This window comes from Meles meles, chromosome 17 (genome assembly GCF_922984935.1).
Source record: "Meles meles chromosome 17, mMelMel3.1 paternal haplotype, whole genome shotgun sequence".
NCBI classification, from domain to species: Eukaryota; Metazoa; Chordata; class Mammalia; order Carnivora; family Mustelidae; genus Meles; species Meles meles.
The window spans coordinates 57,919,785-57,934,577 of NC_060082.1; the positions used below are offsets into that span (position 1 = coordinate 57,919,785).

General features: G+C 41.1%; 1 protein-coding gene across 5 annotated transcripts in view; it reads right to left on the bottom strand.

Moving 5' to 3' along the window:
• Positions 1 to 14,793, bottom strand: part of CNST (consortin, connexin sorting protein) — a 119,662-nt gene that overhangs the window by 68,432 nt on the left and 36,437 nt on the right. For all 5 annotated transcript variants that reach the window (XM_045983060.1, XM_045983061.1, XM_045983064.1 and 2 more), the window contains one exon: positions 398 to 826. In XM_045983060.1, the coding sequence (XP_045839016.1) occupies positions 398 to 776 (379 nt within the window). In that variant the 5' untranslated portion in view covers positions 777 to 826. The remainder of the gene's footprint in view (positions 1 to 397; positions 827 to 14,793) is intronic.

Sequence of the window (14,793 nt, forward strand, 5' to 3'; positions counted from 1 at the left end):
TCACAGATGAGAGATCAAAGCCACAGTGATGACAGAAGGAAATTTTTAGGGCTGATACTGGTAGAAAATGGTCTTATTTATAAAGGAAGAAGACTATATATACTTAAAATACCTTGTGTGAAAACATGTACGAATAACCTCAATTTCAGCATGTTTATTTTGGCAAATTACTGGGAATCGCCATGAAGAAGGGGCTGAATAAATAACACACACCCAAGTGGGGGGGACACTGGAAAGCAGTCATGCGCGTCACACGACACACGGCTGGATCTCCACATGCTGGAGAAGTGGCTCCAGAGTACATCAAGAGACGTGAAGCAAGATGCAGGACATATGGGACGAGAAGACAGCTTATTTTTAGGTAAAGAATAGTATACAAAATAATTTTTAAAAATACCTTGCGGAATCTTCTTCATCGGGCCTCTTTTGGTTCTTGGGCTTCTTTTTCCAGGTGCTTTTTTGTCCTTTCCCACGAGGGTCTGCCCATCCCTGGGGCTTTCCCCAGGAGCGTTCTCCGAGCTCTCGAACGCAGCCACCTCATTGCTGGGGGGGCAGTTGTCGTTGTTGTTGAGACTGTCCTGGGCGAGCACGTCAGGTCTGCCCATGGCGCTGGAGGCACTGCTCAGACGCTCCTGCCCGTCCCCATCCAGTTGATTTTCATTTTCATCCGATGCAGAAGGCAAGCGTGTCACTATGCTTCCGCTGCCGTCACCGGGATGACACCCATCTTGTGACTCTATCTGCAGATTATCTGTAGGCGTTCCGCTGTCATCCATCAGAGCATCTTCTGTGGGACCATTTACGTTTCAGTCAAGTCCTTCCATGTCTACAAAGACAGAAAGGAAAAAGCTACTTCACCTCTGGATCCTCGGTGATCTTTAGATTTCCTTTTCTCTTGGGCTGTCTTACTGTAATTAGGGAAAGGATGGAAATGACTGACGCTCATTCCTTCTACTTCTTCCCCACTCACAAGCCCACCCAACCTCACTGGGTTCTGGCTTGAATACAACGGTGCTCAACCCTGGCTGTGTGTTTATTACCTGGAGAGCCTGTCCAGCACAGAGCCCTGCTACCTGTGTTTTTTTTTTTTAAAGTTCTCTAAGTTATTTTACCGTGTACAGTGGAACCATGGCCTTAATGAAAGAAATTACTCATTAATCAGGCTATCTGGTAAAATCAACCACTCTTGTTATCGCTGGACACTTAGCAGACAAATGAAAGTTGTATAAGTCCCTTGGCTGAACAGCAGCAATATTTGCAAACAAACACATTTATAGACATTTTAAAAATAAATGGAAAGATGGGCACTTGGGTGGCTCAGCTGGTACAGCTGAGGTCATGATTCTGGAGTCCCGGGATCAAGTCCCCCATTGGGCTCCCAGCTCCATGGGGAATCTGCTTCTCCCTCTGACCTTCTCCCCTCTCAATACTCTCTCTTTCATTCTCTCTCTCTCAAATAAATGAATAAAATCTTTAAAAGAAATAAATGGAAAGAAGGTATGTAGAAAATTCAGGTAATAAATGGTAATACTCTATTCTCATTACATCATTTACTTCCTAAAAATAAACCCTGGAAAGTACCTTAGAATTGTCAGCAAATTCCTTTTATAAAATTAAAAAAAAAAAAAAAAAGAGGGCCATGATTAACTCTATAGACTAGTTTAGACTTGGAAAATCTAAATCTGCTCCAAGAATCCTTCTAACATAGTAAAGATAGAGCAAGTACATTCTAAGCCTTTTGTCAGACATGTTTTGTCCCCTCTTATCATCCAAAACTATATTACATTTTAAGGGAAATGATGTCAGCAAGATCTTGAAATTTTCTGCTTGCCAATTATAATTTGGGGTTTGAATCAAACATAGTATTTCAGTAATCTGAGAAAAATTTTAGTGACTTTCTAAATTCTTCAAATTAATAGAAATGCTTATTTGGTGTTTAGAAACATGTAAATAAAGTATAATTCTTTTAAAACATGAAAATGAAGTACAAAATAAAACATTAGCTCTGCGCTGGTTGTATCATATGTTTTTAACGTATTTTACAACTGGAATATTTTATTTGATTCAGACCTAAATGTACTGGTTGGCAGGGGCACCTGGGTGGCTCAGTCGTTTAAGCATCTGCCTTCAGCTCAGGTCATGATCCCAGAGTCCTGGGATCGAGCCCCACATCAGACTCCCTGCTTGGCAGGAAGCCTGCTTCTCCCTTTTCCCCCTCCCACTCCCTGTGCTTTATGTTCCCTGTCTTGCTGTGTCTCTCTCCATCAAATAATAAATAAAATCTTTTAAAAAAAAAGTACTGGTTGGCAAACATAAAAATATCTAAATTTGGATGGCATCATTTTCCTTTTACCACATATGTATATTAACTTGGGTTTAACCCTAATACAAATTCTAAATAGAGTATAATTTTTAATTTAAAAAGTTATTATTTTATTGAAGGGTTTTTGAGATTACTATCACGAGAGAACCCAAGCTCACATGACTTATAAAATATGTGCGGCTAAAATAGACAAAGATCAATAGAACAGGATAGGGAGCCAGAAACAAACCCACAGTGATATGGTCAATTGATCTATGACAAAAGAGGCAAGAATATACAGTGGGGAGAAAGCAACCTCTTCAATAAACGGTGGGGAAAACTGAATAGTCACGTGTTAGAGAAACTACACCACTTTCTCATATCAAATATACAGAAAAATAAACTCTAAGTGGATTAAAAAGACCTCAATGTGAGACCTTAAAGCATAAAACTCCTAGAAGAAAACATCACCAATGTACTCTTGGACACTGGCCTTAGCATCACCTTTCTAGATATATCTCCCCAGGCGAGGGAAACAAAAGTAAAATAAACTGTTGGGTCTACGTTAAAATAAAAGCTTTTGCAAGTGAAGGAAACCAACTAAATAACATGGCAACCTACAGAATGGGAGAGGATATCTGCAGATGCCATACCCAATAAGGGATTAGTTACCAAAATATATAGAGAACTTACACAACTCAAGACCAAAACACCAAAAAATCTCATTTAAAAATGGGCAGAGTGGGGCACCTGGGTGGCTCAGTGGGTTCAAGCCTCTGCCTTCGGCTCAGGTCATGATCCCAGGGTACTGGGATCGAGCCCCGAGTCGGGCTCTCTGCTCCGCGGGGAGCCTGCTTCCTCCTCTCTCTCTGCCTGCCTCTCTGCCTAGTTGTGATTTCTCTCTGTCAAATAAATAAAATATTAAAAAAAAAAAATGGGCAGAGTACCCAAATAGACATTCTGCCAAAAACAAACAAAACAAAAAACAAAAATCACACAGATGGCCAACAAAACATGAAAGGATGCTCAGGGGCACCTGGGTGGCTCAGTGGTTTAAAGCCTCTGCCTTCTGCTCAGGTCATGATCCCAGGGTCCTGGGATTGAGTCCCGCATCGGGCTCTCTGCCTAGCAGGAAGCCTGCTCCCCCCTCTCGCTCTGCCTGCCTCTCTGCCTACTTGTGATCTCTCTCTGTCAAATAAATAAATAAAATCTTTTAAAAAAAAAGAAAGAAAGAAAGAAAGGATGCTCAATCTCACTCATCATCAGGGGAATGCAAATCAAAACCACAAGGAGATATCACTTCACACCAGTCAGAATGTCTAGGATCAGAGATACAAGAAACAACAAGTGTTAGCCAGAATGTGGAGGAAAGGGGAACCCTTGTGCACTGCTGGTGGGAATGCAAACTGGGACAGCCACTCTGGAAAACAGTATGGAGGTTCCTCAAAAAATTAAAAACAGAAATACCAGATGATCTAGTAATTCCACTGCTAAGTATTTACCTAAGAAAACAAAAACACTAACTTGATAAGATAAATACACAGCCAATATCACAGCATTGGTTACAGTAGTCAAGTATGGAAGCAACCTAAGAATCCACTGATCTACAGATGGATAAAAAGCATGTGGTAATACAGACACGTAATAATACTTAGCCACTAAAAAGAATGAAATCTTCCATTAGGGACAACATGGGTGGACAGAGTTTCATGCTAAGAAAAATGAGTCAGATAGAGAAAGACCAATATGATATGATTTGACTTATACGTGGAGTCTAAAAACCAAACCAACCAACCACTCAGCAACAACAAAAACCCAGAATCATAAATACGGAGAACAAATTGTTGGTTGCTGGAAAGGAGGGGCTGGGGGTAGGGGCGAAAATGGTGCAGGTGATTAAGAGGTGCAAACTTTCAGTTTAAATGCCTGACAGGGATGAAAAGTGCAGCTATAGTGAATAATACTATAATAATCTCGTGGTGACAGATGGTAATTATAGCCCAGCAATAACGTATAGAACTGTAGGCCATTACATTGTATACATGAAACTAAAGTAATATTTTATGTCAACTATACCTCAGTAAATCAATAACCAAGTAAACAAATACAGTGCATATAGCTAATATGGTGGAAACTACACAACTGTCCACTAACAGATGAGTAGATAAACAAAATGCAGTATATTCATACCGGGGACGTTCTGGAAGGTCAGGAAGTTCTGATACATGCAAAAAATATGGAAGAACCTTGGCAGCATAATAGGTAGTGAAATTAGCCTGACACAAAAGGATGAAAACAGTATGATTCCACTTGCACAAAATTTCTACAACGGGAAGATTCATGGAGACAAAAAACAGACCGGAGGGGCAGAGGGCAGGAGATAAAAGGAAGAGATAAAAGGAAGTTCCTGCGTAATGGTTGCATTGTTTTTTGCTCAGGGTGATGGAAAAGGTTTGGAAATGCAGCGGTGATGGTGCACTGGTGTCCATAATACCACCGCATCATACAGCGAAAAACAGTTAAAATGGCATATGGTATGTATTCTTGATCACAGCAGGGAAAAGAAATTCATGTGGCTATGCAGGGAAAAAGTCGGTCCTTAAAACTAGGAACAGCCTCGGCTGTCTTTTAAACAATCGAGTTATGTTCTTTTTATTTTTTTAACATTTTATTCATTTATTTGAGAGTGCGTGCGCACATGTGCACTGCACAATGGGGAGAGGGGCAGAGGGAGAGGGAGAAGGAGAAGGCAGAGGGAGAAGGAGAAGCAGGCTCCCTGCTAAGCAGGGAGCCTGATGTGGGGCTCCATCCCAGGACCCTGGGATCATGACCTGAGCTGAAAGCAGACGCTTAACCCACTGAGCCACCCAGGCGTCCTTATTCAAGTTACATGCTGACATGCATCTGAAAGTACGAAGCGTACCTGAGAGATACACAGGTCACATGCCATGGAGGAAGTGAGAGGCAGAGCGCCCCAAACAATTACACTTCTCTCTTGCTGAATCTCCGTCAGGCAGTAGGAACTGTGACAGGCACTTCACATATCTCGTATCTAACCCTCCAAGCAAGCCCTACTTGGGAGGTACCCACACTGTGTTTCAGATGGAGAATCTCAGGCTTGGAGAGGCAAAAATAACTTCTTTAGGCTCATCTTTCTGGGAGGAAATGGAATTGGATCAGAAACCAGGTCCCCTCCCCTTTCACCCTGGGCAACACAACACAGAGACTGAGAACCCAGGCTAATTGAGGCTTGGATTCTGGCGCTGTCATCTAACAAACAGTGTGTGCAACCTTAGGGCAAGCTGCCTACATCTCCAAGCTTCTGTTTTCTCATCTGTAAGTGGGGAATTCATGCACCCACCTCGAAAAGTCATTTGTGAGGCTCAGACAACATGGCAGGTGACACACTTGGGAGAGTGCTTGGCCCGTAGTGAATGCTTGGTGAAAGTCAGCCATCATTGCTTCCTAAGAAACTTCACTGGTTGGTATTAAGCACCGGTAGGTTTTTTTCGAGTGGGTCCAGAGCCTTACTGCAGTTTCAGAAACAGAGCATTTCCAGATTTCCCAGAAATGTTAGGTTCCTGATGATAAACTAATGTTAACCAGCATCGTTTGAAAATGCTGAAATTTAATTTATAATGGGGGATATTTCATTCGGTTACTAGAATGCTTAAGCATCTGTTCTAGGCATCCTGTTTTAGATGATTAAGATATCTAGAAATTAGTGATTAAGGCTCCTTGGTGAGTATAAAATTACAAATCACATTTCACAGCTTTGTTGAGTGTCATGTACCAGACTCTGTGTTAGACTTTTCAGACCAAAGCTCTTACTGAATTTTCATAATTACCCAGGCAGATAGGTAATTTTTAGTCCCATTATACTAATGAAAAAACCAAGTTTCCTATCTCAAGAAAAGTAATTCAGCTAGTAAGTTTCTAAACTTCCCTTCTGCCACTTCTAAATGGAGTATGGACCTGCTATGATTCGGAGGCCATACTCCTCATCATTATGCTCTAGGGACAATGGGGAGAAAGTGACTCAAAGAGTATTTCACTCCAGCTGTGGTACAACTCAATGAAGAAACTCTACCTACAGCACAGGACACATGTCTAATGACCAAGAAGTTCAAATTCCTGGAAGTACTTCTCTCTTTTCCAAGATCCACACAAAATACCAATTCCTACACGACCCACCTTCTTCTGTTGAGAACTCTTTTGGGCCCCAAGACATTTGTCTCTCACCGTTTTGTGATGATGATATAATTTAATTCTCAAAAGGTCACTTTGTAAAGTACTTTCTGATACTAACTCTTACTCTAACACTTAGTTTTTTCAAGGTGTGAATGTCCTGTGATTATTCTTACAGGATACCTACCCATTAGTCAAGGTCTGGCTCCAAAGCCATTCCAGTGGGGCTCCCTGAGGTCTCTATCCCAAAGACCCAGGCATAATGTCCTGCTCATTAGCACTCTGTACCACCACTGTCCTTCCCCAGTACTGCTCTGTACTGTGTATTTTTGCACATGTGTCCTATGAGATTTAAGCCACTTGAATACCCATAACCCAGTCACAGAGAATTTCTATTCTTCGCCACATCTAGCCCCAGGCCTTGTACTTAAGAGCTACAATGACTGCACAGCCCTGATTGCAGCGTATTTTGGCTTTTTTTTTTTTTTAAGATTTTATTTATTTATTTGACAGAGATCACAAGTAGGTAGAGAGAGGGGAAAGCAGGCTCCCCGCTGAGCAGAGAGTCTGATGCAGGGCTCGATCCCAGGACCCTGAGATCATGACCTGAGCCGAAGGCAGAGGCTTAACCCACTGAGCCACCCAGGCGCCCCTTGGCTTTTTTAAAAGCACGGTAGTGAGTGCTGTTCAAGTTTCCAGACTCTCATGCGAAACAGCATAGTCCAAATATGTACACTGTGCAAAAGTTATTTGACAAGTTGACTTTGTACAGCTGAGAATTTCAAGCAAACATATCTAAGTCAGCTTAGACAAAACTTGAAAAATAACAAAGCTCTGTGGAAGAAGCTTTAAATAAACCAATAATTTAGAGTAACAGACTAACAAAAAGAAATCTATGTTTTGTCAAAAACATTCTCCTTCCCAAGTAAAATTAGAATTCATCTTTTGAAACATCTTAATGGATAACTGCTGAGATTAAACATCAGGTGTCGCTCAAACAAAAAAGTTAATCTACAGGGATGGTTATATAGGTATTACTCAATTATTTTATTAAAATCCTTTAAGGAGGGGCACCTGGGTGGCTCAGTTGGTTAAGCATCAGACTCTTTTTTTTTTTTTAAGATTTTATTTATTTATTTGACAGACAGAGATCACAAGTAGGTAGAGAGACAGGCAAAGAGAGAGGGGGAAGAGGCTCCCTGCTGAGCAGAGAGCCTGATGCAGGGTTCAATCCCAGAACCCTGAGATCATGACTGGAGCCAAAAGCAGAGGCTTGACCCACTAAGCTATCCAGGCGCCCTAGCATCAGACTCTTTGTTTCAGCTCTGGCCTTGATCTCAGGGTCCTGGGATCAAGGACCATGTCGGGCTTGCACTGGGTGTGCAGCCTGCTTAAGATTCTCTCTCCCTTTCCCTCTACCCCTTGTCCCAGCTCAAATTAAAAAAAAAAAATCCTTTAAGGAGATTTTGAGTGACATTCTTCTATAATCTATACAAATTAGGCTTAAATACATACTTTCACTTTAAAAAAAGTTACCTCTACACCTAATGTGCGGTTTGAACTCACCACCCTGAGATCAAGAGTCTCACGTTCCACTGACTCAGCCAGCTGGCCTCTCCCATACTTTCACTTTTGAAAGAGCCAAGATTTTTTTTTTTAAGATTTTATTTATTTGACAGACAGAGATCACAAGTAGGCAGAGAGGCAGGCAGAGAGAGGGAGGAAGGGAAGCAGGCTCCCCGCTGAGCAGAGAGCCCGATTCAGGGCTCAATCCCAGGATCCCGGGACCATGACCTGAGCCAAAGGCAGAGGCTTTAACCCACTGAGCCACCCAGGCACCCCAATAGTAAAGATTTTTAAGAATTAAGATACAACCCTAAGTTGAAATTCAATGACTTTGGAGTCAAACCAAAATTTAAAGGAAGACATTTACCAAACCAGTAAGGTAGTCTATTAATCCCAAATTCAAATTTGGCTACTCCTGATCAGTTTAGGATTGAGGACGAAAGTCACTATACCCATATGTTGTGTTTATTACAGGATTTACATATCTCACTTCACATTTTACCATTTTACTCGTTACACATTTGAATACACTTCTATCTCATTGCTAAATCCAAGATTTTCCATGATTAATGCTTTGTTTAGACATGTGTACCTGTCGGCAATGTTCAGTATATCAGCAACCACAAGTATGCCTCAGAGAAATGATTCTCAAAACTTTTGCAACCCAGATTAAGAAACTCATTTTTCATTGAGATCCTGTACACACAAAATATGTATATATAACTGAAACAAAGTTTTCTTGAAACGAAACACATTCTGATGCACTCTCCATTCTATTCGATATTGTTTCAAATTTTTAAGAATGCTGATCAATATCCACTAGGCTGATTTCATACCCTGCTATAAGGCAGTTTCTAGGAATTAACAGTATCTCAACCCGAGGACAACTATCCAAGGACCAGACAAGTTTGTGATTATCTCCAAACTGTTTTCCGAAAATGATGCCAATCACATGAAACTCAGACATCAAGTTCATTAAAATGCAGCCCCTCTAACTTCAATATCCTAATTTTTGCTAATTTATATCATCTCTTCACCTTAAAATTTAACTAAAATACTAAGCTTGACCCAGGGTCCCTTGGCTGACATCTTCAGCTGGGAGCTATATTCTATCCCTATGTAGTCCAATGCGGTCATCGCTAATCACATACGTACGGCTACTGAGTACTTTAAATATGCACACCGAGACTGAAGAACTGAATTTTTACTTTTATTTACTTTTAAGTAATTTAACTTTCATTTAATTAATTTATTTTTTTAAAGATTTAATTTATTTATTTGACAGAGAAGGGTTGGGGAGAGCACAAGCAGGGAAGCAGCAGGCAGAGAGAGAAGTAGAACCCCCGCTGAGCAAGGAGCCCGATGGGGGACTCGATCCCAGGACCTAAGATCATGACCTGAGCCCAAGGCAGACACTTCATCGAATGAGCTACCGAGGTGTCTCAAATTAATTTAAATTTAAAGACATGTATCAAGGGGTGCCGGGGTGGCTCATTCAGTTAAGCGTCTACCTTCAGCTCAGGTCATGACCTTGTGGTCTTGGGATTGAGCCCCGCATCAGGCTCTTTGCTCACCAGGGAGTCTGCTTCTCCCTCTCCTTCTGCTTGCTTCTCTCCCTGATTGTGCACATGTGTTCTCTCTCTGTCAAATAAAGAAATGAAATCTTTAAAAACAAATAAACAAAAATAAAAAGAAGTTTTGATTCAGTTATTGAAAAACATGTACATTTTGAACAAACTGGGTCTGTGAATCTGCTTTCTCACCTGTAAATTTTAGAAAGTCTATATATAGAGCAAGCATTTCCAATAAAAATGTGTCCAAATTGAGATGCACTGTATTTGTAAAGTACATACCATATTTCAAAGACTTTCTTATGAAGACAAAGAATGTAAACCAGCTCTCTGATTCTTTCATATATTGATTATACACTGAAATAACATATTGCCCTACTGGGTTGAGCTCTGTGATTAATTTCACTTTTTTAAAAAGCCTTTATAATGTGATGACTAGGGAACCAAATTCTACATACAGTTCACATTGTATCTTTGCTGGGCCTGGTTGCTTCCGTGACATTGTCTTGACAGTGCCACCGCAGCTGAAGTCATGGCTCATGGTATTCGCTGCATCCCCGACTCTTGCTCATACAAGCTATGTTCTAGGCATTTCCTGGCTGAAGATGTTATTACTACTATAATCAACAAGGTAAATAGTTACTAAAGGAAATAGATACGATTTGCTTTTAAAATCAGTTCGTAAGTACCTGTTTACCTTGATGTTCAGGACGTAAACTCCAGGGTGATGTCATCCCTTTTGGGGATACTTCTTGATATTGAAACTAACTAGTAAGACAGCTTCAAGTTCTATATAATCATACAGTACAAGGGAGCCTGGGTGGCTCAGTCAGTTAAGTTTCTGACCCTTGATTTCGGCTCAGGTCAAAATCTCAGGGTCATGAGACTGAGCCCCACGTCTGACTTTGTGCTCAGTGGGGAGTCTGAGATTCTCTCTCCTTTACCCTCTCTCCCAGCTCATGTGCTCTCTCACTCTCAAATAAATCTAAAAAAAAGTATACTATAAAAGTTAACCATATTGTTTTAGTATTTCTTCAGTAAGAATAAAAAACAATTTCACAATAAGGAATTTGTTCTTGATAAAGAAACAAGAAAGGTCATAAAAAGTTTATGCCAGGAGGAGGATAAAGATATGACAAAGTAGATAACAAAACCACAAAAATATAAAAGAAAAAAAAACAAAAAAATAAATGATCAATTATAGTCAAATGGGAGGTAATGATTCTAAGGAAGAAACAACAAAAATGGATTTTTATTTATACAGAGAAAGCAGTGTTCAAATAGAAGAAATTAACTGAAATCATGGGACTCTTAAGACTCTTAAGACCAAAACAACCTTGGGGCAGCTAAGCTGACTAAAGAAAGCATGATTTGTTTTATCTTCCCCAGTCTTCCCTTCCTTAATGGGGCTCATGTCAACACAGCTGACCCATCTATGGGGTCTTTGAGTTCAAAACCCATTACATACATGGAGGGACAGCGGGTAGCTCAGTCGGTTAAGCTTCTGCCTTGGGTCATGATCCCAAGATTCTGGGATCAAGTCCCTCATCCGGCTCTCTGCTCAGGGAAGGAATCTGCTTCTCCCTGTGCTCCTCCCTGTCACTCCCCACACCCACTTGTGCTCATGTTCAAGCCCTCTCTCTATCTCTCAAATAAATAAAATCTTCCAAAAACCCCAAACCCATTACGTATATAGAAATGACAAGTCAAAGCCTCACTGTGGGTATAGCCAAGCAGTGCAGTCACCACACTCCTCTTTGCCCTCCCTCTTGGACATATACAAGTCTTACTTACAGAAAAAAAAAACATAGAAGCAGATCTCTAAAGCAGTATGAGCTAAAAGGACATCTTCAGATATCCAGAAACATGTGACCTTAGCAGTAATTTCTTTTTTATATTTATGTAAAGATTTTACTTATTTTTTTTCATCAGAGAGAGACCACAAGCAGAGGGAGCAGCAGGCACACGGAGAAGCAGGGTTCCCGCTAAGCAAGAAACCCCATGTGGGACTTGATCCCGTGACCCTGAGATCATGACCTGAGCCGAAGGCAGACGCTTCACCGACTGAGCCACTCAGGAGTCCCTTAGCAATAATTTCTAACAATTTTTTTCAACTAACACTCCTTAGAAATTTTGCCTCACTTGGGGTAACTGACTTTATGACTCAAGATGCTCCTAGACGTTAACGAGTTCTCTATCACTTTCAGATAAAGGACAGGCAAATCCCAGCATAGAAAGTTATCAATCCAACACAAGCATTTTCTTTAGTTTCATGCTTAATACCACACATGGAGGGAATCATGGTTGAGAGGAACAAATCATTTCACTAGGTCCATACATACGTTGTGCTTCTTTGGTTTTAAATGCTTCTTTGCTGTAAAACACATTGTAAGTCAACTTTCAAGGCAGAACCAACAGAAGAAGAACCTGAAAATACTTTTTGGTTCATACCATAATGATCCCTTTTAAAACAAAAGTTATGTTTACTACTACATATCTATAAATATTTTTATGGACGCTCTCTTGTTAATTTTTTTTTAAGATTTTTTTTCTTTATTTGACAGTGAGAGAGATCACAAGTAGGCAGAGGCAGGTAGAAAGAGAGGAGGAAGCAGGCTCCCTGCCGAGCAGAGAGCCCGATGCGGGGCTCGATCCCAGGACCCTGAGATCATGACCTGAGCCGAAGGCAGAGGCTTAACCCACTGAGCCGTCCAGGCGCCCCGTCTTGTTAATTTTTAAACATAGAGTACTTTGCTATACAACTAGTAATATCAAGCAATCTATCTACACTTTAATCATTAAAATGACACATAAAACTTGGGGCGCCTGGATGGCTCAGTTGGAGGAACATGCGACTCTTGATCTCCCGGTTATGAGTTCAAGCCCCACAGTGGGGATAGAGAGTATTTAAAAGTGAAATCTTGGGTGCCTGGGTGGCTCAGTGGGTTAAAGCCTCTGTCTTCAGCTCAGGTCATGATCTCAGGGTCTTGGGATCAATCCCGCATTGGGCTCTCTGCTCAGCAGGGAGGCTGCTTCCCCCCTTTTTCTCTCTGCCTGCCTCTCTGCCTACTTGTGATCTCTGTCTGTCAAATAAATAAATAAAATCTTTTAAAAAAATTTTTAAAGTAAAATCTTTAAAATATATATATTTTTTATACATAAAACTACACATTTTGTTCTAAAAAAGATAATTCGTGCTAATACAGTGGCAAGACCAAAGGGTTCATTACAATCTTCCCTTAAGAGGCTTGACCAAATAGCATTATCTGAGTAAAATTGCTGATTATTTTTTTTTTTAAGATTTCATTTATTTATTTGACAGAAAGATCACCAGTAGGCAGAGAGGTAGGCAGAGAGAGAGGGAAGCAGGCTCCCCACTGAGCAGAGAGCCCAATGTGGGGCCCGATCCCAGGACCCTGGGATCACGACCCAAGCCGAAGGCAGAGGCTTAACCCACTGAGCCACCCAGGTGCCCCAAAATTGCTGATTATTTTTTTTATTTTTTATTTTTTTAAAGATTTTATTTATTTATTTGACAGAGAGAGATACAAGTAGGCAGAGAGGCAGGCAGAGAGAGTGAGAGGGAAGCAGGCTCCCTGCCGAGCAGAGAGCCCGATGCGGGACTCGATCCCAGGACCCTGAGATCATGACCTGAGCCGAAGGCAGCGGCCTAAACCACTGAGCCACCCAGGCACCCCCAAAATTGCTGATTATTAACAGTAATCAACAGTTACTGAATATTCACTAAGTTTCAGGAAGTATATCAGTCAAATATATATATATTTATATAAAATTTCATCCTCACACAGATCCTTCAAAGTACTTCTATAATTATATCCGTATTATAGAGAAGAAAACAGCAACAGAAAGATTAAATAAGTAGGTCAAGGTCATATAACTAGTACATGGCAAAGTCAGGATTCAAACTCAAAGGTCCTGACTCCAGAGCCCATACCCTTAATTACTATCATCATTTTTACATCAATTTTAAAAATCAACTATTCTCAGATATGTATTTTTGTAAACAACAAATTGCTAGCTTAAAGGAGACAGCAATACAAACAAGTTCTAGTATCCTGAAATGTTTTCAGATATATAAAGTTTAGAAAATAGGTTAAGGCAAAATAAAATAAAACCCACCAGGGGCACCTGGGTGGCTCAGTGGGTTAGGCCTCTGCCTTCAGCCCAGGTCATGATCTCAGGGTCCTGGGATCGAGCCCCGCATTGGGCTCTCTACTCGGCGGGGAGCCTGCTTCCCCTCTGCCTCTGCCTGCCTCTCTGCCTACTTGTGATCTCTCTATCAAATAGATAAATTAAATCTTAAAAAAAAAAACCACCAGTAAGACTACTTACTTGCTGTCTTCCTTAAATACGACAAATTCTTTTCTTTAGGGTTATATGTGTATCTCTGTTAATCCCTGTTAGAGATCATCATCGAGAATCTGACACGTACCCCTGTACATAATGAATAATTTCTACAAGGCAGATGACAGATACCCACTAAGCCAACATCACAGCTAAAGAAGAAATAAAGGACAAGTCTCCAAACTTTGAAAGTGCACCCCTGACGAGAAGAGAAACACCACGCATGTATGCCCACGGTGTATGGGCTTGTTTTTAACTTACATGGACATACACTGGGCTAATCTGTATGTATAAATCCACTTTTAAATACACACGGAAATAAACACGCAGAAAGGATTGCAGAGTTCTACCTCTGGCAAGGGCAGACGAGCTCATTTCAGACAAACCGCCCTGCTAATAACAACCAGGAGCGCTGGCAGGAAGTTTCAATCTCGAGGCCAAAAGAGTGGAGCAAAGCTTTTAACAGACTTACAGACCTGGAGGAAAAACTGAAGTTCAAGGGCTTGCCAAGAAAACGGGAGCCTCTGGCTTTCAACTGGGACCTAAAGGGGCTCCTTGCTAGAAGAAGAAAAGGTGAGGCTGAGGTGGAGCAGGCTTCACGGGGACGAAAGCCCAACAGGGGCATCGTCCTTTCTGCTTCAATCGGGATGTCCTGCCCCAACACGGCTGCCTGCCCCAACATTAGTTAAGTCCCCTCTGGAAGACGGAATCCAGCAAGGGCTCAAATGATTTCCACACATTTTTCAGCCATAAGGCTCAGGGTATAACCTAAAATAACCAGGCATATAAGAGATCAAGATT